Below are 26,144 nucleotides of genomic sequence, written 5' to 3' on the forward strand. Positions count from 1 at the left end.
TGCGGAAATGGCAGATGAAGGGTTAAAGTCTTTACAGACAAGCAATCATGAAAATTTACATAATAAACACAAGAGACAGAAACAACACCCATCACAAGTTAGTAACTGTTGCAGGAACTGGGAGGCAACACAAAGCAGTGAAATGACAAAGAATCATGTGTCTTTTTATGTATAAGTATTGGAAGAACCATTTGGTGGAAGGACCACCGACATGTGATAACAAAGATCTGACAGCACAGTGGCAACAGTAGTTAGTATGCTGCCTCACAGCACCATGGACTCAGGTTCAATTCTAGCCTTGGGTCACTGTCAGTGTGGAGTCTGTGTATTCCCTGTCTGTGTGGATTTCTTCCAGGTGCTCTGTCGTCTTCCTGCAGTCCAAAGATATGCAGGTTAGGGGGATTAGCCATGGTAAAAATGCAAGGTTATGTGAATTGCAGGGGGGTTGCTTTTCCAGAGATTTGGAGCACACTTGATGGGATGGATGGCCTCCTTCAGCACTGTAGACATTCTGTGGATTCTATGGTTTAACAACACATTGTTTGCCCTTGTGAAGTGATGCAGTTCAGTCTCAGAATAGTGCTGGGCCATAAGGACTGAGATAAGGGAGAATGTCTCCACACAAAGTGGCAAGTCTTCGGAATTCTCTACCCCAGAGGACTGTAGTAACTCAGTGAGTATATTCAAGACAAGATCGATTATTGATTCATGAGATATGGTGTCACTGGTGAGGTCAAAAATTACTGCCCATCTCTAGTTGTCTTTGTGAAGGTGCTGATGAGCGTCTTCTTGAACCCCTACAGTGTGTATAGTGAAGGTTGTTGGTGGGGAGTTGTATCCTGTTGTTGGTGGGGAGTTTCAGGATTTTGATTGAGTAACAATGAAGGATTCATGGTATATTTCCAAGTCAGGATGATGTATGACTTGGAGAGGAACTTGCAAGTGGTGGTGTTCAACATAACTGCTGCTCTTGCTTTTCTAGTCTGTAGAGATCACGGATTTGGAAGGTTTGCCTTTGTGAATTATTGTAGTGCATCTTGCAGGTGGCATACACCACAGTCACAGTGTGCCAGTCATTTTTAAGGTGATCTATTGAGTAGCTTGCTTTGTTCTGAACATGCTGAGCTTCTTCAGTGTTGTTCAATTTGCATTCATCGACTCTTAGCCGCCAACCCCACCTACCATTGAATGTTGAGGTTGGAAGATGGCAATGCCTCTGAGAGGCAAGAGGAGAAGGTTAGGCACTCTGTTCGTGGAGATGATTCTTACAGTAATTAGCAAAATTGGAATTGACCTTTTTGGACAGGTCACACCTGGGCAATTGTTCACTTTGTTATTTTGGGAGTTACATTTCATTCGTACAAAACAATTTGCTGGGCTGCATTTTGTTGTAAGCAGTGTAAACACCATACGTCCAATTCTCCACCCAAATAAACCATCATTGAATCCCTACAGTGCAGAAGGCGGCTAAGAGGGGATCTTATTGAAACATATAAGATGATTAGAGGTTTAGATAGGGTGGATAGTGATAGCCTTTTTCCTCGGATGGAGAAAGCTAGCACGAGGGGGCATGGCTTTAAATTAAGGGGGGGTAGTTATAGGACGGATGTCAGGGGTAGCTTCTTTACCCAGAGGGTGGTGAGGGATTGGAATGCCCTGCCTGCTGCGGTTGTAAATGCGCCTAGTTTGGGGGCGTTTAAGAGATCCGTGGATAGGTTTATGGACGAAAAGGGATTGGTTTAGATTAGTGGGTCATTGTTTTTTTTTAACTGGTCGGCGCAACATCGTGGGCCGAAGGGCCTGTTCTGTGCTGTTATGTTCTACGTTCTATTCTGTCCATCGAGTCTGCACTGATTCTTCAAATGAACATTCCACCCAGGCCCTATCCTGTACACTAACCCCACACAATTGCCACGGCTAATCCACCTAAACTGCACAGGGACGATTCTTCCAAAAAAAATTCTAAGTGTTGAATTTACCTGAAGACTGGAGGTTTTTCAGTGGGAGTTCAGAGAAGAATTCCCATAGTCTGTACATTGCTAAATGTACCAACATGAATCACATAAAAAAATCAGTGGGCAGGGCTTATTTCTGCCGAAGAGACCGGCAGCATTGTGCTGAGTGGGACACTGCGCATGTGCCAACCTGAGTGCCAAGATCAGCGTATATGCAGTGCCCCCTGTCTGCTGGCCTCTCGATTGCTGGCTAGCTTAATCACTGGTTAGCCCCATGATCTGTGCAATGCCAGCCCTCCACGCCCTTCCACGGCTCCCGATCACTTATCACTTATCTCCTGGGCTAGCTTTGACCCCCCACCACCCCCCCCCCCCCCCCAGACCAAATCTCCCCAGCCTCCAGGATCACCTGCCCCCCCCCCCCCCCCCAACATACACAGTGCCTAACCCCAGGAAATCCGGCACCCACTAGCTCCGCTTCCCAATGTCGATTACCAGCCCCAATCGCAGGTGTCTCTCTGTCACTCAGCCCAAGTGACCCCCACAGATTGCACCCAGAAGCCCCGCCCCCACATCAGCCCGCCATTAGGCCCTATCCCTTGGCACTGCCCCATGCTTGGTGGGCAGTGCTAAAGTCCCCTGCGCATTGTCAGTTTATTCCTTGAGCAGTGACAGGGGTCACAGGCTGGCACTGGCAAGGTGCCAATGTCCAAGGCGCACCTGATCCTCTGGGAGGTCCTGATTGCCCCCCCTTCACTCCAATGGGCTCGGGCCACCAGCTCCTCGAAGGTGGGGAGTTATTGTAGACCCTGCTGGAGTGAAATACTCCTGGTGGGGATAGAGGAGATGCTTGGAGCAGGATGCACAGCATGGATCCCGCAGATCAGGTGCCTCCTAAATCTCCTGGCCCACTGCACTGAAAAATCAGCACAGTGGGATGGGAGGATGGGAGAATGCCCCACCCACCACCAAATCTTTGGACATGGCCAATCATTTTAACCCCCCATGTTTGGATTGTGGGAGGTAAACCAGTGCACCCAGAGGAGACCCATACAGACACGGGGAGAATGTGCAAACTGTACATACAGTCATCTGAGACTGGACTGGAACCCTGGTTCCTGGTGCTGTGGGACAGCAATGCTAACCACTGTATCACCATGTTGCCTGATATGACCATACCTTTCTAGCAGTTAACCCATTAAATTAACATGGCCCCAACTTTTTAAGTGTAATAGTCTTGAAGCTGCTTTTTTGCATTTATCCCATTTTCTGCAGTTAAACAGTAGTCTTCCCAAAAGTAAAAGTTATCTGTAAAATATTAAGATGAACCATGAACTAGGTATTTTTAAGACATTCGTGACTGAATGTGGCAGGATTGCAGAGCTTTGATCAGATCTATTGGTCATGGGATCTCTTACCTCTATCTCTTGATGCTTTTGTTTCATGGGCACCAGATACTCGCTACCTCATGCAAGTGGGTACAGTCCACATATAGGTCTGAATTGTGAGTATGAGATGACACTTTGACCATAAAGGGTTAATCCTACTCTCAGCATTTTATTCTGTTTAGTAATCAGGAATGGAAGTCATGATGAACCAGTCCCCTGTTTTGTTCATGGAGAATTAACAGTGCTATAATGTTGCTCTAGATGAGGTTAGTTAACTGAGACCAGATCAAGCTAGAATATTTAAGTACCTGGGAAGAATAATCAGCTTTCTTTCGTAACTTCTACTTTTTTCTATGGTTTTAACATTAAATCTGCGAAGACTTTCATGTCTAAGAAGGGATTGCCTTGAAGTTAGTTACACAATAGCACATATAGATGAATATATTGTATATGTATATGTAGATAATAGATCAAAGGACTAAAGCTGTTGAATAATAATATACAGTAAAAAGTCTGACAACACCAGGTTTTAGTCCAACCTATTTATTTGATAATATTCTCACAAGCTTTCGAAGGGACAGCCTCTTCGTCAGGTGAATGGAGAGTTCTGGCCTCAGACAGAGCATATAAAGCACAGACAGTTTAGAGATTACTGATTAAAATGCGAATCCTTACACCTAACCTGCTGTTCAAGACCTGAAGTGGCTGACAATGTGAGTGGTAGGAGCACTGATCACAGTTTAAAGAGATGTGTATTGTCTCCAGACAGTACAGTAAGTGAGGTTTTGCAAACCCAGGCAAGTCACGGGGGTTACAGATAGTGCGACATGAACCCAAGATCCCTGTTGAGACCGTCCTCATGTGTGCGGAACTTGGCTATCAGTCTCTGCTCAGCGACTCTGCGCTGTCGTGTGTTGTGAAGGCCGCCTTGGAGAATGCTTACCCGAAGGTCAGAGGCTGAATGCCCGTGACCACTGAAGTGTTCGCCAACAGGAAGGGAACAGTCTTGCCTGGTGACTGTCGAGCGATGTTCATTCATCCGTTGTCGTAGCGTCTGCATGGTCTCCCCATTGTACGCTACGACAACGGATGAATGAACATCGCTCGACAGTCACCAGGCAAGACTGTTCCCTTCCTGTTGGCGAACACTTCAGTGGTCACGGGCATTCAGCCTCTGACCTTCGGGTAAGCATTCTCCAAGGCGGCCTTCACAACACACGACAGCGCAGAGTCGCTGAGCAGAGACTGATAGCCAAGTTCCGCACACATGAGGACGGTCTCAACAGGGATCTTGGGTTCATGTCGCACTATCTGTAACCCCCGTGACTTGCCTGGGTTTGCAAAACCTCACTTACTGTACTGTCTGGAGACAATACACATCTCTTTAAACTGTGATCAGTGCTCCTACCACTCACATGGTCAGCCACTTCAGGTCTTGAACAGCAGGTTAGGTGTAAGGATTCGCATTTTAATCAGTAATCTCTAAACTGTCTGTGCTTTATATGCTCTGTCTGAGGCCAGAACTCTCCATTCACCTGACGAAGAGGCTGTCCCCTCGAAAGCTTGTGAGAATATTATCAAATAAATAGGTTGGACTAAAACCTGGTGTTGTCAGACTTTTTACTGTGTTTACGCCAGTCCAACGCCGGCATACCCACATCATGAATAATAATATGACAGTGATTAACATTTGGAGACATTGCCTAAGTAGGAAATTATCTTCCTCTCGCCCCTGATCAGGATTTGACAGCCTATTCAAGCAATAATACTTTTTTATTTTTCAGTCAACACTGCCAGGTGCAAGAAGATAAAACAATTTTTGAGTTTTCTAAGATCACTCCAAACCAAAAGTCAAAAGAAGTTAAGAGGGAGAAAGTGTCTCTCCTTTAAAACAAGTGCAGTTGTCATTTATTATCATTGTAATTAAATGTTTATAACAGAGAAATTTCTTTCTGAAGTCAACTCTGCCTTAAGTGAGATTGCTTCAACATAACTGCAGTGTTCTGAGCATGGCTTTATTTTATGCTAAATTCATAACAGTTACTCTCTCCCCTTCATTTGTGGCACAGTGGTTAGCACTGAGACCTGACTTGATTCTGGCCTTGGGTGACTGTCCATGTGGACTCTGCATGTTCTCCTTGTGTTTGCGTCTGTTTCCTTCAGGTGCTCCGGTTTCCTCCTACAGTCCACAGGTGGATTGGCCATACTAAATTCTCCCTCAGTATATTCAAACAGGCACCAGAGTGTGGTGACTAGGGGATTTTTACAATAACTTCATTGCAGTGTTAATGTGAGCCTACTTGTGACACTAAGTAATAGACTATTAAATTTTTTTGGTGCAATGCACGAGAAAATCATGTCATCACATATTTGTCAACAAACAATAGCTTTACATTTGATTCTGGTGGGATATTCACCTTTTTAAAAACAAATTGGATAACCCCAAAAACAAATGAAGGGGTCGTGGTTAACTTGCATTTTTTCATTGCAATATAGGCAGCTTGTTAAATTCACGCTGCCTTCTCGTTTAGAAGACTGTTTAATGCAACCAGTGCTCCCTGCCCATTGTGACATGTTACACTTGCCTTCCTTCTCCCATTCTGCCTGCCAGAGGTCAACTTTCTGCTAACTGGGTCAAACAGTCTTGAACTCTCCATGAAACCTTGCTATCTCTTCACAAAACTTTTAGAAAACTGACAGTGCAGAAGGAGGCCATTTGGCCCATCATGTGTGTACCAACCACAATTCTACCCACACCTTATTCCCGTAACCCCACACATTTGCCCTGCTAACCCCCTAACACTAAGGTCAATTTAGCATAGTCAACCAACCTAACCCACACATCGTGGGAGGAAACCGACGCACCCAGAGGAAACCCACGCAGACTTGGGGAAAATGTGCAAACTCCACACAGACAGTGTCCCAGGGCTGGAATTGAACCTGAGACCCTGGCGCAGTGAGTCAGCAGTGCTAACCACTAGGCTACCATGCTGCCCAAGTGTTCAATCTGCACCCCAAAATTGTCCATTCCTATTCATCATCCATTCAACCTCTATTAAGAAGCTTGGGGCTGGAAATGAGAAAATGCTTGTTAACCAGAGGACAAATTTTCCTGCATCGTGTGTAACAATATAATAGAGTTGCTAGATGTTTCCATTATAGATCAAATGAGTCTACAGAAGTGAAATAGTAAGGATATAATTCAAAATTGATACATACTGCATTGTGTAGTAAAGAAAAATCATATTCTAATTAATTGGAGACACTCCATAGTATGGCATATAGCTAGTAACTGAGTTCTTCCTATGTAGAACAATATATTACTTTCAGAAACATTTGTAAAGTTTCTACAGTTCTCAGGGTGATTAGCTAATTTGAGAATCTGTGAAAAAATACTGTTGAAGAGAACAGCAGTGCCAATGGGGACAATGTCCCATTGTTACATTCCTTCTTTAGAATCTCTGCTTTTTAATGTTGGAAAAGACCTTGAAGCCAAATCTGGCACACAAAAAAAAATCAACCAGCCTGGCATCCTCTATAATTAATTTGGGATTTAGAAATCTAACTATGGTAGGTGAACTACAAAGTGCAATGAAAGAAGAATTTTGAAGTATTTTTGCCTGAGGAGATTCAGCCATCTGGTATGTGTGTGCATTTAACATCTAGATCAGTGCTTCTCAAACTTTTTCCCCCTGTGACCCCATTTTAATGCTATTAAATTGACGTGACCCCAGGTTAAGAGCGGGGAAGGGGCTGGGAGAGAAGGGGATGCCGTGAGTTGTGAGAACAGGGTGATGTGAGTCTCGGTATCATTTTGAAGGCTCCAAACTTTGCCCCAATTTCTTCCAGTAACCGAGAGAGAATGCCTCTGCCCTCTCACTTTTACCTTCCAAGGCTTCCAGTTGCCACTCACTGTTGCTCAAGCCCACTGCTTGGTTTCCACTATCTGATCCTGCTGTCACTGTCGTCTCTCCAAACTCATCATTTCCCAGCCCCAAACCCTCAAGGTGAGCAAGGACTGAGGAGATGGGCGCCAAGATGACAAGCAGCAAACAGGAGGGAGGCAGTGAGTGACCTATCATTAATGGCCTGAGTACTACTGGCTAAAACTCAAGGCAGCAAATAACAACCATCCAGGGAATTGGAGTTCTATCAAAGTAGCCCATTGCAAGAGTTCCGTTAATGCCCCATCCATCGACTGTGTCTACACTTTCTGCTGCCTCGGCAAAGCAACCAGCATAATTATGGACCCCACCCACCTTGGATATTCTCTCTTCCACCTTCTGCCATCCAGGAGAAGATACAAAAGTCTGAGGTCAAATATCAACCGACTCAAGAACAGTTTCTTCTCTGTTGCCATCAGACTTTTGAATGGACCTACCTCACATTATGTTGATCTTTCTCTAAACCCTAGCAATGACTGTAATACTGCATCTTGCACTCTCTCATTTCCTTCTCTATGAACGATATGCTTTGCCTGTATAGCGCGCAAGAAACAATATTTTTCACTGGTCACTAATACATGTGACAGTAAGAAATCAAATCAAATCAAATCAAAGGGCTTTGACTCATCTCCACAGTAATAAGTGCTGCTATAGAGGAGGGGGAGCTTGCCACCCCAATTGTTTGACCCACAACTTTAGTGGGGATCATGGCCCACAGTTTGTGCTAACCATGTCTCTGTTGCAGAACAGAACAATTTGAACTCTTCACCAGTAAATGGAACCAAATTAAATTTCTCAGTTGTATATTTGGACCAGAATGGAATATGATGACTCTCTACATGCCTCAAATATTTCCCTATTTTATTGAAGTAACAATGAAAATTAAAAATTTTCAGATTGTAATTATTTTATAATTGCATGTTAATTTTCTAGCGTAGTGAACTTCCTGCAGTTTGAACTATAGTGATTGTTAAAGTACATTCAACTTCTTTAATGTGCGATTGCATTGTCTTCCCTAATATAACTGTTTACTTAACAATTTTTTAATGTCATTTTAAATGTAAAAATTACATAAATTGAATCTTAACTAGTTTCCATCAGCTGTAGACTTGTTGCTGAGAACTGCCCGTACTTCGCCACTAATTGGCACTGTGATAATTCAAGGCATCTCATTCTGGCAGGTATAAAATAAGAAGAGTTATTCAAAGAGAAGGTTTGCAATATGGCAAAACAGGTCTGCTCCCAACAACTCCCCAATTCGCTTCACTGACTTCCAGCCCCAGGGATGTGCTCGCTCCCAATTGACTGAAGTTTGTGCGCTCGTACTCCATTGGTTCCGGCGTGGTCACGTGGCCCACAAAGATCACCTCTTAAAAGTACAGAATTTTAAATTTTGTTGTGGTATGATGTACTCGTAACTATAAGAAGCTGGTCAATAATTAACCACTGTAACATAGGATATGATGCAATAGTCCCATGACGTGTTACTCGGTATGAAGCAGCAGCTGAGATCATGGGCGGGATCTTACAGCCTTGCTCGTCTCGAAACCGTAAAATCCTGCCTGAGGTCAACAGACATTTCCATGATCCGCCTCTCATTTACTCCGATTCCTGTGGCAGGTGGGATGGTAAAATTTTGGCCCAGATGTTTCCCACAGCCAGTTAACATTGTATATACATATCCTTATTTTCAAATTATGGCTAGACTATTCATCCAGAAACTCAGCTAATGTTCTGGAGACCTGGATTCGAGTCCCACCACAGCAGGTGGTGGAATTTGAATTCAATAAAATACATCTGGAATTAAGAATCTACTGATGACCATGAAACCATTGTCGACTTGTAAAAACCCATCTGGCTCACTGATGTCTTTTCGGGAAGGAAGTCTGCTATCCTTATCTGGCCTGGCCACATGTGATTCCAGAGTCACAGCAATGTGGTTGACTCTCAAATGCCCTCCAAGGGCGACAAGGGATGGGCAATAAATGCTGGCCAGCCAGCGACGCCCATGTCCCACAAATGAACAAAGAAATTCACATTATTGTTTTACCAAACTTTACAATATGTTTGGTACATTTGGCAACATAGTTTTTGCAGATTTGACTGGAAAGTATACGAGCTTTAACGCTTCACACGCAGAAGAATTGGTGTGGAAAATGAAACAACCACCCGGTACAGGTACTAACTCGCCATGTGTAAGTGCTTCTGCAGCTCTATTGGGATTCTACACACTGTACCTTCCTTCTGGAGAACCGCATCTTAGGCAAGTCAGCAGGTCCCAGTAAGGCTGTTCAAATTTGGGATAGTTTAATTAGTATGAATCTGCTGCAATGTTTATGCAGAGATTAAATATCTGACTCTGGAGGGTCTAGCTTTAAGCAGAACTCTACAGATGGAAGCATCCGTTACAGAAGGTTGCTGTCCCTACAGGAGGTTAGGAGAAATTAAAACACTGCAGACTGAGCTAGAAGAGAAGAGTTCATCAAGTAACAGCTCCCAACAGCTAGTAGAAGACTGCAAAAGAACTTTTTCCACCGTTTTAATATTTTCTTCGAAGCACGCAGTTCCATTTCATACCAAAATTACACTTTTATGCGTGTGGAGTTTAACCTAGCCCAGGAAGCCAGAAATGGAGCTCAACCACACTGTTAAACAACAACCTATGGTCAGCTAAGCTTGTGGCCACCTGAGATACTGTAATGCAGAGAGCCAAATTAAATTCTGAAGGGCTGTCAAAGATAGTATTAATAACTCTGAAAAAGCCACAGGATGACCACAAAATCTCCTCCATTCAATTGGGAGGCAACAAACCGATCTGAGTTGACTTTATTCTTTCAACGCAAAGCACCATGTTTTCTGAGCCCTCACTATTTCCAATCCAGATAAACAAGCCACTAAGATTAAAATTACTACAGACATTGAAGGCCACTAGAGGCTAAACGTTTCAGGTCTATTGGATGATAACCTTAAAAATAGAGAGAACATTCAAACTTTAATTACGGGTGAAGCTCAACTTTGAATACATCATCTGGAATTCATGTCCTTTCGGCAAGGTCTGTCAGAGACCATTCATCAGTTCAAAAGTGAATGCAGAGACATGGGACATGATTGCAACTTTATGGCATCAGAGCGAGCTGGCAAAATAATTGAGGTCATGATCGCACCTACCCCAATGGAAGCACTACAAAAAGACTCATTAATCCAACCAAAGATTATAACATGGAAATATGATTCAGGTATGAAGCCATGTTACTGGACAGAGTCTGCAGGCTATGCATAATCTGTTCACCGTGGCATGATAGCCAAAACAAACAAGTCTAGACAGGTTACACAGCACAGTTGGAACCAAAATGTACACCTCTTTCAAACTTGCAAATGTCACTGCACTGTAGAATCAATACAGATTTGCTATCCAGCAGATATCTGTGGATAAGCGGTCACAGTCATCCCTTGTACATGCTCCCAGGAGTACAAGTACATTAATTAACAAAAAAGGGAGAGATATAAGATGCCCACGACTGGCATGTGGCAAATGAGCTACCCAACCTGAATGTTGGACAAGAAGTTTGAGTATAGCACCTAACTAATGTCATCTGGAATCCAGCAGAACTCATTATCATATGCCTAGATCCAAGATTGTATCAGTGTACAATGATGGTCTTTGTATCATCAATGGTATGACTGTCAAAGGTCAATGCTAGGACTACATCTCTTTCCTTATTAGGAAATGACTTGAAGCTGCACTTTACAACTCCCACTGGGCTTATTTTCATCGGGGAGGTGGTGGGGGTGGGGGAATGTAACATATGGTGGATATCAACACTACCCCCCCACCTTCAGCTCAGTCCTGTAACATGGTAGGTGGGCGGATGTTGAAATTGGCAGCCTATCTGCCATTAAATAGATATATTTAAATAACAGACTTGATTGCCCTTTGATTAATTAGCAGCCGGTTGACTCTGATAAAATGCTGCCCATGCCATAAGATGTTTGGTGTGGGCAGTCGGTCAGGTCATTCTAAAAAGGAAACATTTTAAAAGGTGGGGACGAAGGGGCTTCCATCTGCCAGCTGCAGCCCCTTAAGATAACAACCCCCCTTTTCTTCCTACTTGCCTCCTGATCAAAACCCCACACCTTTCCCTAAGATGTCCAAAAACTCCCTGTCCAATACCCCAGACGTGCCTTACTTTGTGACCCATGGGCCTTCTTCCTGGCCTGCTTGCAGCATCAGCAGCACCCACTAATGAGTTGTTGGCACTGTTGGAGCTGCTGGCCGATCCGATGGGCAACCACAGCGTGTTATTACAGTGGGGTGAGCTGGCGTGTAGTGAGTCAATTCCATGCCAGCTTTCCTCCTGTGAGTGAGCTGTCTGTGACACTTCAACATCCACTGCGCCGCCACCACCCACCCCTCCCTCCCACTCCCCACTCCCAACTCTCTCTCCCCCAGGAACATGCAACCTTTGGATGTTGAATACAAAATAACATTTCAAAATGTCGCTGTGGATACACAGCTTGGAGGTGTGGCAGACAGGGGGAGGGGGTGACTCTCCCACCCCGTGCACTCGTTTTTTGGCGGATCGGGCCAGGAAAATCGCCGAAATTTGCCGAATTTGTGCATACATTCCAGATGCGCGCACACCTCCCAGTGCTGGCTATCTGGCACGGTCGGCAGCACGCTGGAAACCAGCGGGACCAGCAGATAAGTAATTGTTTTAATATTATTTAAATCTCATTATCAAGCCAGGACTGATTTCTTCGAGCCTTATAGCATCTCCCACTCCACCAGTAAAATTTCACTCCGGCAGGGTTTTGAGTAGTCTCCCACTTGCGGGGAACTAGTGGGAGACCCCGCGAGGATGAAGGGGACAATTGGGTTGGGCAGCGGTGGCAGTGTTGCCTGTGCCCCCTGGCTCTACCCAAAGGGCAAAGTGCCTATGCCCAGGGGGCACATTGGCACTGCCCACTGGCATCAGACAGTGCCAGGGTGGGGCCTGCGGCAGGACCTAGGGGGGATCCATGGGCATGCAGGTCCTGCTGCCACTCTGCATTGGGATTGGTTAGGACTGGAGGGAAGCCAGCCATCGGGGTGGGGGGATGATCTGCTGGGGGTGTGTGGTTTGCCTCCTGGTGGGTGGTAGTCTGCCTCCCGGGGGGTGGTCTACTTCCCATGGGGGGATCTGCCAGGCTGTGGGGGGGGTAGTGTGGATCGTCACTACTGGGGGCTGGGGGCAGAGGCTGGAGATCAGGGCTTTCCGGAATGGGAGGGGGGGTCGGGGCTGGCCAGCAAACGGTAGGCTGAGAGTCAAAGGCTACTGTGCGTGCGCAGAAATCCGGAGCTGTCAGTCTCCAGCGTGACTAGGCCCTGCCCCCGCCGAGCTTTTAATGATATTCACAATTGTGACCTCTGCATTGCACAGAGCGTGGGAGATTCTCCCACTGAAAAAACAATCAGGATTTTCACCAATTTCCCTGTGAATTCAGCACTTTTTGGGAGAATCCCCCCAGTAATAATGAATCAGATCTACTGCAACAGGACATAGGCTCGCAGAGTGGGCACAAGAGAAATGTGGCACAATGCATTTTGGCAGAAAGGTAAGAAGAGGCACAGTTGTAGAGTGTGAACGTGGTCCAATATGGATTTAGTATTTAACTATTGTTAAAGTTATATTTTGTTTAGCCTGGGGGATGTACAAGCTCCCTATGGGAGAGGCAGCTACAATTAGTTAATTAGAAAGCTAATTAGGATTGGATTTCCTGACCAGTAGTGTTGACTTACCTCTGCTGAAATAAAAGCAGAAAGTGCTGGAAAAACTCAGAAGGACTGGCTGCATCTACGGAGTGAAAAACAAAGTTAATGGGCAGGATTTTACAGCTTAACTCATCCTGAAACCTGAAGTCAATGGACCTTCCCATGCTCCAACTCTCACCCACTCTGATTCCCATAGCTGGCGAGCCAGTAAAATTCCAGCTTATGCTTCATGTCCAATTTGACTCTTCTTTGGAACCCTCTCTGTAGAATTTCAGATGGTATAAATACAGGTGGTCTTGCTAAGCACTAATAAGTAAGAAAGCACTGAGTATAGCCCAGGACAGAACATGAGTGTGGCATTTGATGAGTGAAAGAATTTGAAACAGTAGAGGAGGTACAGTTCTGACATTTTGCATAGAAAAGTGAACCAAAGAGAAGGAGTCGGAGATCAGTATGGGGGCATAAGAGCTGAAACCTGGAAGCATTCATTTGGTGAGAAGGTAGGTGAGCGACGGGTGCACTTTAAGATATTTTCCCTCTAGATGGGGGCAGTAATTGAAACTGGTTCTGGGGAGATATAGATATTGCCTGAAATGCATAGCTTAACTGATTAAACCATTTGGTATATCTGCAGATAATCATTGAGTAATATTTCTTAATCAGATGAGTTAAAATGCAATGAAGTTGTCAGGGCAGGTGATGTGTTTGCATGTGGGAGTTGATGGACACCTGTACAATGCATAGCAGCCACATATGCAATAAGTGCCTTCAGCTTGAGGAACATCAGCTGAGTTGATGAGCTGGAGCCTGAGCTTTTGGCTTCCTTCCATATGATTATTATTTATGGCATTACTCATAATGAAAAAGAGGATTTACTGTTTCATCAGAATAACATTAAAAGCAAAGAATGATGGCGGAATCATGTAAACCATCTTTCACCCCAGTGTTCTTAATAACTGGTGCAAATGCAACTTGTCTTAAAAACAGAACATTTAAGTATAATATTGTCTCAAACCTTTTCTGTAAATAAATGGTAATAACAAATTTCAAATATCAATGAGCCGTTTAAACATTTTTTTTATTTCACTGACAGATGGAAATCTGCGTGAAGGTTGGGATCAAAAGGAATAGGTTCCTGTAATGTTCAGGACATAGGAGCCCTGTGACTGCTGAGTGAAGAAAATTAGAAAAAAAACCCTGTGGTGGACTTTATTCAGGCATGTGGATAACAACTGGAAGTAACCTTCATTCAACCTGACCTGCTGCATAAAATGGGAAAACTTTGCAACTTTTGTTCATCATTTTGGACTTAAAACTTTCTGCCTCTTCTGTATTGCAAACACTATTCCCATCTAATATTTATTACTCCAAAAGCTATTTTGTCCACAGAAAGTATCTTTTAGAATAAAGATGCTTCTAAGTTTGGTAGCACTGATAACTTCCTACATCCAACATACAGAAGCAGATGGACTTGTTTATCTGAATAAAGGGATTATAGTTGGCAGGGGGCAGCATACATACGTGACAGACAATGACCTACGGTTCAACATTCCCAAAACCAAAGATTCCTGCAAAGTTGAAGTTGTATTGAATGAACCTATCACACAACGAGTTGGAAAATTAACTCCTCAGGTAGGTAGTCTCAAACGTTGCAAAATGCCACATTAGATAAACATCAAACTGAAATAACCTGCATTTCTTCTCTTTGAATATGTTCTAATGTAAAACAGGTTTCATGTGTTTTATCAAACAATGTTGTTTCAAATGTTGAAATGTATCTTTTTTAATTTCAAAATCTAGAGGAGAAAGATTCCATTCAAAGTCATTTCCTCTGGCAAATACACTGCCATTTAACTTTTTGTTGATCATTTCTTTCATTTTTGTTATTCATGGGGCTGCACGGTGGCACAGTGGCTAGCGCCAGGGTATCTCAGCTCCAATGCAGCACAAGCAGAAACTACCCAATGTCTGCAGTGAAAACTCAGTCTGAGTTAATTAAAACTTAGCTTGTTGCCGTATTTAGATTGCTGCTATCATGACTGTGGACACTAATGATCAAAGGGGCTTGCAGGATCTCACAGCGGTCCACTAATCTGTCCTCGAATAGATAACTGGAATTGCTGAAATGCCTCTTCCCCAGGGGGTGTGGCAGTGATTCCATGGAACATGAGCTTGTTGTTCTGTCTCAGGATGACAGGATTCATCCTCCCATCCAGCTATCCGTGTCCTTGCTGTTGCCTGTTAGCCGGCCTAGACAATTACCACTCGTGCTGAATTTGTATAGCCCAAGTCAGGCATTGTTGGGTCAGAACTGCTCAATGGCGTTCTGCAAAGGCATCTTCAGTCTCCTCCACTGAAAGTCGGCAACTTCCCACTGGCCATGATGCAGCCACTGCAGTGGCATGAAGCCAGGAAAAGCCAAGTGAGACATTAAAGGAATGCACAAAGGTGAAGTATGGAATAGTGGTAGATTTATTGGATAAGGTTGGCATGACATGTTATCTCTGTGTACCAATTTCAATTCAGAATTGTGACCAGGTCACAATGGCCCATAATAGAGGGACAGTAAGGTGTGAAACTATTTCACATTGGGGTTTTATTGATAGTGTGTGTATTGCTATGATCCTAGTAGAAACCAATAGCCTTATTTTAAAAAAAAAATCACTTCCACACCAATGGAAAGGAAACTACTCGACATGGTTTCACTTTTTAAAACATTTTGTGTCTCATCAAGTTACAGGTACTCATGTTACTTTCTAGACAAGTGTGGAACCATAGGTAATCTCAGAATCTTTCCAACTCGGCCTCCATTTTGTAGGATTTCTCACTTCCCAATCAAGTGGTCCACTTCTTGGGTCACAATCATCAGCAGCTGTATTCCATCTGAAAGCCCAGGCACAGTTACCTTTGGCAAGGCACACATCTACCAACATCTCTCACTCATGTCATGACAGATTGAAGGGCACAGAATCCTCACACTCTCCTTCTCCAACCCCTTTAACAAGTTTGGTGGACTCTGGCACAGCGCCAACTGTGGCAATGGGTATCGCCCGATCCACAATCCCCCACTCTTCCTCTTATCTGTGTTCCATCCTTTCCAGCAGTATGGCACACGCATGTAACACAATCTCTGCTCTATTATCAGAGGCATGCACTAGGATTTGTTCAAAGTCTGTCAAACAGAAAACTATTCCATTTTAAAAACTTTTTGACTTCGCTTCTCCCCCGTACCTCAGGGCTTTGCCGTCTGAAGTCCATCAGTGTAGATCCTGATGCCATGGAAACATGCAGCTTATATTCCAATTGGGAGCTTGGCACTTTCAGCCCTTTTGATTTTCCATAGCTTTTGAGAGCTTGTACATCTCTTTGGGCCATTTCTTCTTCACTTAAAATACTGCTTTCTACGTTCTCTTTCTTATAAAAAAAACACTATGCAGCTACTCTTTAAAACCAATATTCTTATTTTACTTAAACTCAAAGCCACAGCTTTTACTTTTGAGGGTTATCCTCTCTTTCTTTCTTCAATACATTTCTAAAGTTCAGGCTCCATTGGCCAATTCAATTCTGCTCCACATCCACCCATCAGGGTTTGCCAATATCTCATCATCTCAAATGGGTCTATTCACCCAAAGAGAGGCATTCGGATGAATATCTTTCCCTCAGATGTCAATTAAAGAATACTTACAGATGTCAGGCAAAAGGCTATGTCATCATTGCCCCATCCTCGTTGTCAGATGTAATGATTCAAACGCACAGACTTAATTAGAAACACAAAAGTTATCTATTAATAAGAAAAACTGTAGAGAGGCCAGAAGCACACTTTGCTGCCTCAGTCCATACATGTCGTATGCCCAAGTGAGGATCCCATGCCCCATGATGATTACTCACTTAGTCCCAGTTGGTCACCCAAACCCTCCCTTAAATGAACAATCACCACAACTGTCCATATATTAAAATGATGGCCTCAGCCTAAAGAGGAATTTTGTTAAGGACATTAGCAGAACTTACCTTTCAAATAATGTTAAGGTCTATTTAACATCCACTTGAACCACTGGAACAGACAGAACATCAATAAACATTTACATTGACATTTATAATCATATTGGGTTTATAATCATCTATTGGATCTGGGAATGGTCAGTGCTGTCTGCCAACATTGGGAAAATGTTACCTTCTACTGTTCTACCTTCACCAAAATTTAGTAAAAATATGGAAAACCTATCGACATGAATTGTATTTGAATTTCAATCTCTTTCGAGGTTCCATTAAGTTTAACTATTTCTCACAATGGCTAGAGCAGCCTAAAGCAAAGCAGATGTTTCATTTCAGGGGGATGAAGAAGAATCAATTGGCTCAAATCTGCTCTGCAGAAACGGAGATTCTGATAACTCAACAAGTGGAATTGATTATGGGCACAAAGAATCTCCGGTTATTCTGAAGTACAGTTAGAAGCTCAAAGGCAGCACTGAGGTCTTAGCGAGCACTTGTGCAGAATATTCATTAACAAAGAATTGACCTATTATTTTATATTTACTCTGAGCAATGTTCTTCAAATAATAACTAGCTTTTCGAAAACTCCTGAACTGACTCAAACTGAAATGCAGATCAGGAAACATAATAGTGACTTCATTAAATTTTTAAAACAAAACTGTATTAATACATGATTATATTTCTGACCAGGTCTTTGACTGTCATTTTCTCCCTCATGAAGTGAAGTACACACACAATGGCTGCCCTCTACTAGAGGAAGATAATGTCATGCTAAGAATTTATAGGTAATTCAAATAATCATCATGTGTTATCTACAGTATAAACTGTTTAGCTTTCAATTAGCATTACAGCAAAGACACATTTGAATTGCTGTGAAAATAAGGTAATAAAGAATGGAGTCATTCCTAAATGGATTAGAAAAAATGTATCATGTACATTACCACATTATGTATATATAACGCAAATTTCAGAAATGTGTCCCTTTCTCTCTAAACACCATGGAGGTGGTTAATTGTTTTAATGGTTTTATTTTGTGATTTTTGTATTCAATGGAATAGGGAGGTTAGTGGCTGGGGAATGCAACATTTTCTATCTTGCACATTCAATATCTGCATCCAGTACTCCAAGGTTGATTTTTTTTTTTTAGCATGCTCCATGTAAAGTAAAAGTTATTTCTTTTCTTCCGTAGATTGGAGAATTGATGCTAGGAAACATGATGAGTTAACAATAACGGAGTTGTATTATCTGAGTCGTGTTCAGTACAGGGCTGCTGCTTCTTTCTGGCAGTTTCCCTGTGCTAGCAACCTGTAATGTCACTTCCAGCGAATATATGAATATATTAATACAGTGCTTAGTGTAGCTACCAAGAATCAAGATTAACATAAAACATTTCCTCTCCCTTTAAATTGGACGTCCTCAACAAATTCAAACAAGTGCAACATGAACAATAATCAATAAAGAATAATCAATAAGTCAGATGGTCTGGAGGTCGTCAGTCACAGAACAGTTGATGGCAAACCTCTGGACTTTGCTTTCTTGAGCTGATTGTAGCCTCTGGCATTTTCATCTTTGCACTAAATTGTCACTAATTTGGTTGACGTTGACGTTGTAACTAGTGGTTGACTCTGTGTTTGATCCAAAGATGAGGTGTTGCTTTCCTCAAAATGTCAGTCGGTTGTCAGGGTTGCATGAAGGTTCAGGTCAGGACTCTGTTACTGTTGAACTCGGATTCCTGCTTCTGGCAGATTGGCTCTTCCTACCAACAGCTGGTCTGCATGCCTTCTCCATATAACACTATCTCCGGCTTGTACGATATATAAGACAGTTCCAGCCTGCGCAAGGATCATGGCAGGAACCCACTTTTCTCCTGAGGAGTAATTCTTAGCAAAATCCCTCATCCTTGGTAGAAGGCACAATTTCACAAGATTTTTTTTTTCAAAGTGTCCAGCTAGTGTGAAAACAGGAAAGTTCCCGATCCGCATTTTTCAGGCGAGTTTTTCATGCCCAATTATATGGACTCAATCTTTGGCTAGAAACAGTCTAGCCTATATTTTCATAGAGGGAGTGGGCAGGGTCTAATTCACCAGACAGCAGGCAGCTGAGATCAGAGTCATAAACTGCGCACGTGCAGGAAAAAAGCAACCCTACTGACAGAACACCCCTGAGCCAGATGCAGCCTCCTCCCACCCCCCAGGACACCAGAGATCCCTCTCAACATTACTGACCCCTTATCCACCCCCAACGAATCCCCCCCACCACCCCTAGACTACCTTGTACATGGTCCCCTCATCACGAACCCCCCCCCACTTCCCACCGGCCCCAATGGCTGACTGGCACGATGCTCTGTCTTTCCTGCTCCTGATCATCACAGAGGCACAAATCCACCTCCTGCCTCCTCCTCAGCACCTCCATCGGCACGCCTGCAAGTGCTAACTTGGCTTCACCTCCATGGTAACAAAGCAAATTGCATTAAACCTGCTGGAATGACCTAATGGGCACCATTCTTGTGAGTCACGTCATGCCCAATTTTACAACATTTTCCCGCCACAAAACGGGCAAGATGAGTCATAAAATTCCACCCAATATTTTGATTTGCTTTCCTGATGTTTTCTCTGCCTTTGTTGTTGCTGTTGTACAGTTTATTTCATTTTTGAAGGTTCCAACAACTTGAATGCTAAATATAGTTATTTCTTCATATTTAATAACGCATGAAGGTGTGGTGCTAGAATGAGCAGTATTCGTATAAATTAGTGGCAATTAGTTAAGATGTTTGATCAGCAAACCTTCTTCTCTAGTTGCTCTCAATGTATGTTTCATGGTTTGGACAAAACGTTCCTCTAATCTGTTCGTAACTGGTATGCTGCAGACCTAATGTGTTGAATACCATTTTCTTTCAAGAAACCTTCAAATCCCTGAGACAAATTGAGGTCCATTGTCACTTACCAATTGTTCACGGAATCCAAACCTATTGAAGACTTCTAACCTCTTAGTCTTTTCTGAAAAAGTAGATTTCATTATAGCAACTTCTGGCCACTTTGAGCAACAACTGTTACTAAGAATGTATATACTTCACCTGCAAGAAGTGTGTCCAACTGCAGCACCTGTTAGACAGCTTGACAACTCTGGAGTTCCAGATGGTTTCATTTTGGAGCATCCACGATGCTGAAACGTCATAAATAGCACGATAAGTGAGTTGGCCACACTGTAGATAAAAATTACTGAGGGACATAGGGAATGGGTGACCACCAGGCCGTGCGAGGGTCCCCTGCGGCCACCTCCCTCCAAAATAGATATACCATTTTGGATACTGCTGGGGGAGATGGCTCACCATGGGAAGGTGACAACAGCCAGGATCATGGCACTGTGGCTCGCTCTACTGTGCAGGAGGGCAGATGCAAACAAGGACACAAAGGAGAATCCAAAGAGCTTCTACAATATATAAAGAGCAAAAGATTAACTAGGGAAAGAGCAAGGTCTCTTAAGGATCAAGGAGGTCATCTATGTGTGGATCCACAAGAGATGGGTGAGATCCTAAATGAATATTTCTCATTGGTATTACTGTTGAGAGAGGCATGGATGTTAGGGAACTTGGGAAATAAATAGTGATGTCCTGACGAGTGTACATATTACAGAGAATGGGGTGTTGGAAGTCTTAAAGGGCATCAAGGGCATTAAATCCCCAGGACCTGATGAAATTACCCCAGAATGTTGTGGGAGGCTAGGGAGGAAATTACGGATCCCCAGCAGAGATGTTTGAATCATCGACAGCCACAGGTGAAGTGCCTGAAGATTGGGGGATAGCAAATGTTTAAGAAGAGCTGCAGAGAAAAGTAAACTACAGGCCAGTAAACCTAATGTCTATAGTAGGTAAGTTGTTAGAAGGTATTTTAAGAGATAGGATCTACAGGCATTTAGAGAGGCAAGGACTGATTAGGAACAGAGAGCGTGGATTTGTGAGTGGAAAATCATGTCTCACAAATTTGAATGTTTTGAAAGGGTAACCAAGAAGGTAGATGAGGGCAGTGCAGTCGACGTTGTCAACATGGACTTTAGCAAGGCTTTTGACAAGATACCACATGGTAGGTTGTTGTATAAGGTTAAATCTCATGGGATCCAGGGCAAGGTAGCCAATTGGATACAAAATTGACTTGACGACAGAAGACAAAAGATGGTTGCAGAGGGTTGTTCTTCAAACTGGAGGCCTGTGACCAACGGTGTGCCTCAGGGATTGGTACTGTTATTTGTTATTTATGTTAATGATTTAGATGAGAATTTATGGGGCATGGTTAGTGAGTTTGCAGATGACACCAGGATTGGTGGTGTTGTGCCTGCTGCACAGTCTGTTTTAATCTTTATACGGTGGACAAATAACTGCGAGTAGACCTCTTGTTAGTACAACTAATATTTATTTAAGACACATAATCAGGAATCAACCACCCAACCACCAATAAGTTGTCTTACAGGAAATACTAGAATTCAAGTCCAATACAAGACCTTGACTTAACTTTGCGTGACTGGCAAGTACCCAGGCAGATATTGGCCTTTATCTGTGCGTTGGTCTTGGTCATCCTCTGCGTAATCTGGTCCTTTGGTCTGGTCTGGCGCTGTGGCTCTGGTCTTCCTTCCTTCTCAGGTGTGGTGGCTCTCCTCGTGCTGGCCATTGCTGGCAATGGTCACCATTGTTGTAGCCCGTTCATGGGGTCAGAGAGAGAGAGAGATTCCTGGTTGCACAGCACCCTTTATACCCCATTGGGTTTTGCGCCCCTTTTGGCCATTGCCAATCAATCCATCAGGACTTGATCACCCTGATTGATAAGAGTGCAATCAGGTGCTGCCATACCGATCTCTGGGTGTGTACCCAATGGCCATGCCTGTAGGTGCTGGAGGCACCAGGGTTCACACCTTCCCCCCAAATCAAGGGACCACAGTGCCCTTATGTCTGGTAAACAACTCAGTGTGACCAGAAAGTCTCTTTCATCCTGGAGATGACCCATATCTTGTTTATTCACTAGTCAGGGTTGCAGCCTGTTTGTCTCTGTCTTTAGATTGCAGCCTGTCGTTTTAGTTTTGCCCAGTTGTCCCAGGGTGCTTTGCAAATCGCCATTTTAGATGGCCTATTTGGCCACAGTGGTGTATTGGACAGGGAAGAAGGTTATCTAGGATTGCAATGGGATCTTGATCAATTGAAAATCAATTCTGATTTTTTTTGCTCTTAGCTCTGACGAAGGGTCATCCAGACTTGAAACATTGGCTCTATTCTCTCTTCACAGATATTGTCAGATCTGTTGACGTTTTCCAGCATTTTCTGTTTTTGCACAAGTCTTCAATGTTACTTCTCCAGCAATGTATAGCAACTCTGACCTTCTAGCTACATGCTGTTTCACATTGCAACTTTTGCTTATTTTTTATCAAGCTTCTTTGGTTGGAAATTGTAATTAAATCCAAAATTATGGCAATATTTTGCTGCTGACCTTTGCCCACGAGGAACTTGATTGATACTGTACAACCTCATCTCATATAGGACCTTTACAGCCAGAAAATAGTAGAAACTCCCTCAATATTGCATCTTATTCAAATACCCTCTAATCCGCAACATTCCATTGTTAAGAACAGGATGGTAAATGCCAGGCCATTTCAAATCCCAGGAGGAAAACTTGAAACAATTACCCTCAATTTGATAAAATGCCAGGGAAATATTTGAAAAACAGAGAATGGCGTTCCAAATGTTTTGTGAAGATTTCAACTAAAATAAATGTTTACTAAGCAATAGAATAAATAAGAATACAATAAACCATAAGTACCCTTAACTCAGACAATGATCAAAATTTTCCAGCACTTCCCACTGGTAGGATTTTCTGGTCTTGCTGATGGTAAACCCCTCAAATGGGGCACAGAAAACCCTGTAGACATCAGCAAGACTGGAAGATCCTGCTTGCTGGCTAACGGCGAGTTGCCTCCCAAGCCATAAGAACATAAGAACTAGGAGCAGGAGTAGGACATCTGGTCCCTGGAGCTTGTTCTGCCATTCAGTAAGATCATGGCTGATCTTTTTGTCCACTCAGCTCCTCTTACCAGCCTGCTCACCATAACTCTTAATTCTTTTACTGTTCAAAAAACCTCTCTATTTTTGTCTTAAAAACATTCAACAAGGTAGCCTCAACTACTTCACTGGGCAGGGAGTTCCACAGTTTATTTTGAGGCTATGCCCCCTAATTCTACTTTCACCCACCAGTGGAAACAACCTCGCTGCTTCTATTTTATCTATTCACTTCATAATTTTATATGTTTCTGTAAGATCTCCCCTCATTCTTCTGAATTCTAATGAGTATAATCCCAGTCTAGTCAGTCTCTCCTCATAAGCCAACCCCCTTGCTATGAAGGAAGGATGATCTCCTCTGAGGAACTAACATTCAACCAAAGAGAAGTACTTCCTTTTTATAATCTATTTAAAGAGAATGTGAGAAATGGTACGATCTGCCTACAGCAATTTTTAATGGTGCGATCAGAATAACAACCTGAGACTCACTCTTTAAAAGAAACAAGTAACACTTTATTTTATCTAACAGTAAACAGGTAACTAAACTATTAACAAACTGAATAAAACACTTATTATGGAATGCTGTTTAGATAATTATAATTCCCACTCATTAACAAACAAATAAAAAAATAGAATTTTTAGTCACACTCAAAATGCAGTCAGGTTTGCTGACTTCCCGGAATCATCTTCTTTGCTCCTGTTCTTGTGTCCTTCTGAGAAGAAATGAAGCTTTCTCTTAAGACATAAAATGTGGCTGTCACACTGGTAGAAAGTTGTCTTTCTGTGTCTCCCTAGCTGAGAGCTCTGGTAATTTTTGGCACAGGCAATGGCTGTCTTTCAGGCTGTTTGGAATGGTGAGCAGTGGCCTTTATACTCCCGATGACATACTAAAATTCTCACAATAGAATTGGCTTACAGGTTATCAAAACATCAAAATTCAAATCCGACAGGCTGCTGCTTTTCAAATGCCTATTTCAAATTGATTAGTTAAAATTCAAAAACATGTTCTGATTCAAATGCTAAAGCCTGTTACTAAAGCAACCCTGTTGTTTTGCCCCTAAGACATTGTTTCAGATTTTTGTACCTGCAGCTGTTTTGCACACGGAAACCACTTTTTAAACAATCAATTTTACAACTCTTAGCATTTTATCAGAACCTATAATTTTATAAATATTTAACTTCACAATGCTCTCAACTCTGGAATCAACCTAATGAATCTTCCCTGCACCCCCTCCAGTGGCAGTACACCTCAAGTAAGGAGACCAAAATTATACGCAGTTCTCTAGATGTGGCCTCACCACCACCTTAAACAGCTGCAACACAACCTCCCTGTTTTTGAACTCCATCCCTCTAGTAATGAAGGACAAAATTCCACTTCCCTTCTTAATTACTAGTTGCACCTGCAAACCAACATTTTGTGATTCATGCACAAGGACACCCAGGTCTCTCTGTACAACAATATATTGCAATGTTTATCCCACTTAAATAATAGTCCATCCTGCTGTTATTCCTACCAATATTGTACTCCATCTGCCAGACCTTTGCCCACTCACTTAAACTATCTATATCCCTTTGCAGACTTGCACATTTTGCTCAGAAAATATGCTGTGGGGGGAGCTGGAAAATCCTGCCCATAGTCTATACACAGTATCACTAACTTCACTCAGTTTCAAACAATCTTTTTATTTCATGATCTTCAGAGCGAATTCTCCCCAAGCATTCCACAATATCGTTAAAAGCTACAAAGAATCCTTATAAAACTTACCACACCAGGTTGTTATATCTCTGGAGTTTACTTCTGAGGTAAAACAAAACAACAGGCTTCTCTAGATAAGTTGCCTTCACAGATATGGCTTGCTGGGAGTTGATCAGCTATGCTTAGGTCTGAAGCATAGATTTACTCATCTCTTGATATACAGTTTTCTCTTTTGATCTTCCCTGATCTGAACTAACATTTTCAGAAGTCAAACTCAATTACTTTCATTTTGGGAATCTATCTTTTAATGTGCAAATGCAAAGTTCACATCTTGTCTCCTCCTTTGAACCTCCAGCTCAATCCAGGTGGCCTCCTAGCAGCTGGGCAAGAGGCCATCAGAATCAAATGTTCCATGACCCACTGACAAGGCCATGAAGATGAAAAGCCTCAGCTTCATCTGTGAATAGGCCTGACATGGGAGTTTCCCTCCCATCTGCTGCCCTTGTCAACTTTGGGCATCTTTATTTCATTCATTCTCTGTAAACAACCAAGGGAAGCTCCACGTTGTGGTACCCTTGTCTGTCTGCCTTGGCAATGCCCACCTCTCTGGCTTGACATTACTGTGGGCCCTCAGCAGACACACTGATAACAAGGACCCCATGTGGGCCTACGGTCAGGATCCTAATATCCACTACCTCCTGCTCTCCTCACGCATTTTGATGCCACTTTCTCATGATGGTCATGGTTGAAATAGCAGAAGTATTTGTTTCAGGTTATTCAAAATGGTCAGTCTTCAGCAGTAAAACTTGCACCAATTAATGTGTCTACCTGATTCCAAATTAGTGTCAGTAAATAAAGTACATTTATACTTTTTTTTGGAACATCACTCATGCATCCACGCTAGGGACCCTACAGCAATTCCTTTCTGGCGCGCTTATATATGACATGTATTCAGTAGAAAGTTGAGATTTCTTTTCAATAATAACTTCCATCATTGCAATCGTTTACTTTCCTCTTCCAATTGTCTCTGTTCTCCTAAAAATTATGACTTACTGTGAGGTATACTTTCACAGTAGCAGCAGCCTTCCTGTCCAATTTGTTACTCTTTATAAGCAACCCTAAACATTGCACATTGTGAAATTAGGAAACATTGCAAGGTGTCACAGTTAATTCCTCCCTCATCCCAATGGGATGTGCACTCTTCAGCAGACAAGCTTGTGGACAGCTTAGCCTGAGAACACTGAGTCCAGATCTGGTGTCTACACAACCAGCCTAGCTGTGATCGCTTAACCTTAACCAGCAAACAAACTCGTGTCCCTGCTGCTCTATGTGAGTCAACACCACACCAGTCAGTGGTTGTACTACAGCATATTGTAGTGCCT

General features: G+C 42.9%; 1 protein-coding gene across 2 annotated transcripts in view; it reads left to right on the plus strand.

Annotated features, from left to right (window-relative positions):
* frem1b (Fras1 related extracellular matrix 1b) overlaps positions 1-26,144 on the plus strand; it is a 209,819-nt gene that overhangs the window by 30,677 nt on the left and 152,998 nt on the right. For both annotated transcript variants that reach the window (XM_080195534.1, XM_080195533.1), the window contains exons 2-3: positions 14,133-14,671; positions 17,720-17,814. In XM_080195534.1, the coding sequence (XP_080051660.1) occupies positions 14,450-14,671; positions 17,720-17,814 (317 nt within the window). In that variant the 5' untranslated portion in view covers positions 14,133-14,449. The remainder of the gene's footprint in view (positions 1-14,132; positions 14,672-17,719; positions 17,815-26,144) is intronic.

The sequence above is a fragment of the Carcharhinus amblyrhynchos genome, chromosome 9 (assembly GCF_965287045.1).
Source record: "Carcharhinus amblyrhynchos chromosome 9, sCarAmb.v2.hapA, whole genome shotgun sequence".
Classification (NCBI taxonomy): domain Eukaryota; kingdom Metazoa; phylum Chordata; class Chondrichthyes; order Carcharhiniformes; family Carcharhinidae; genus Carcharhinus; species Carcharhinus amblyrhynchos.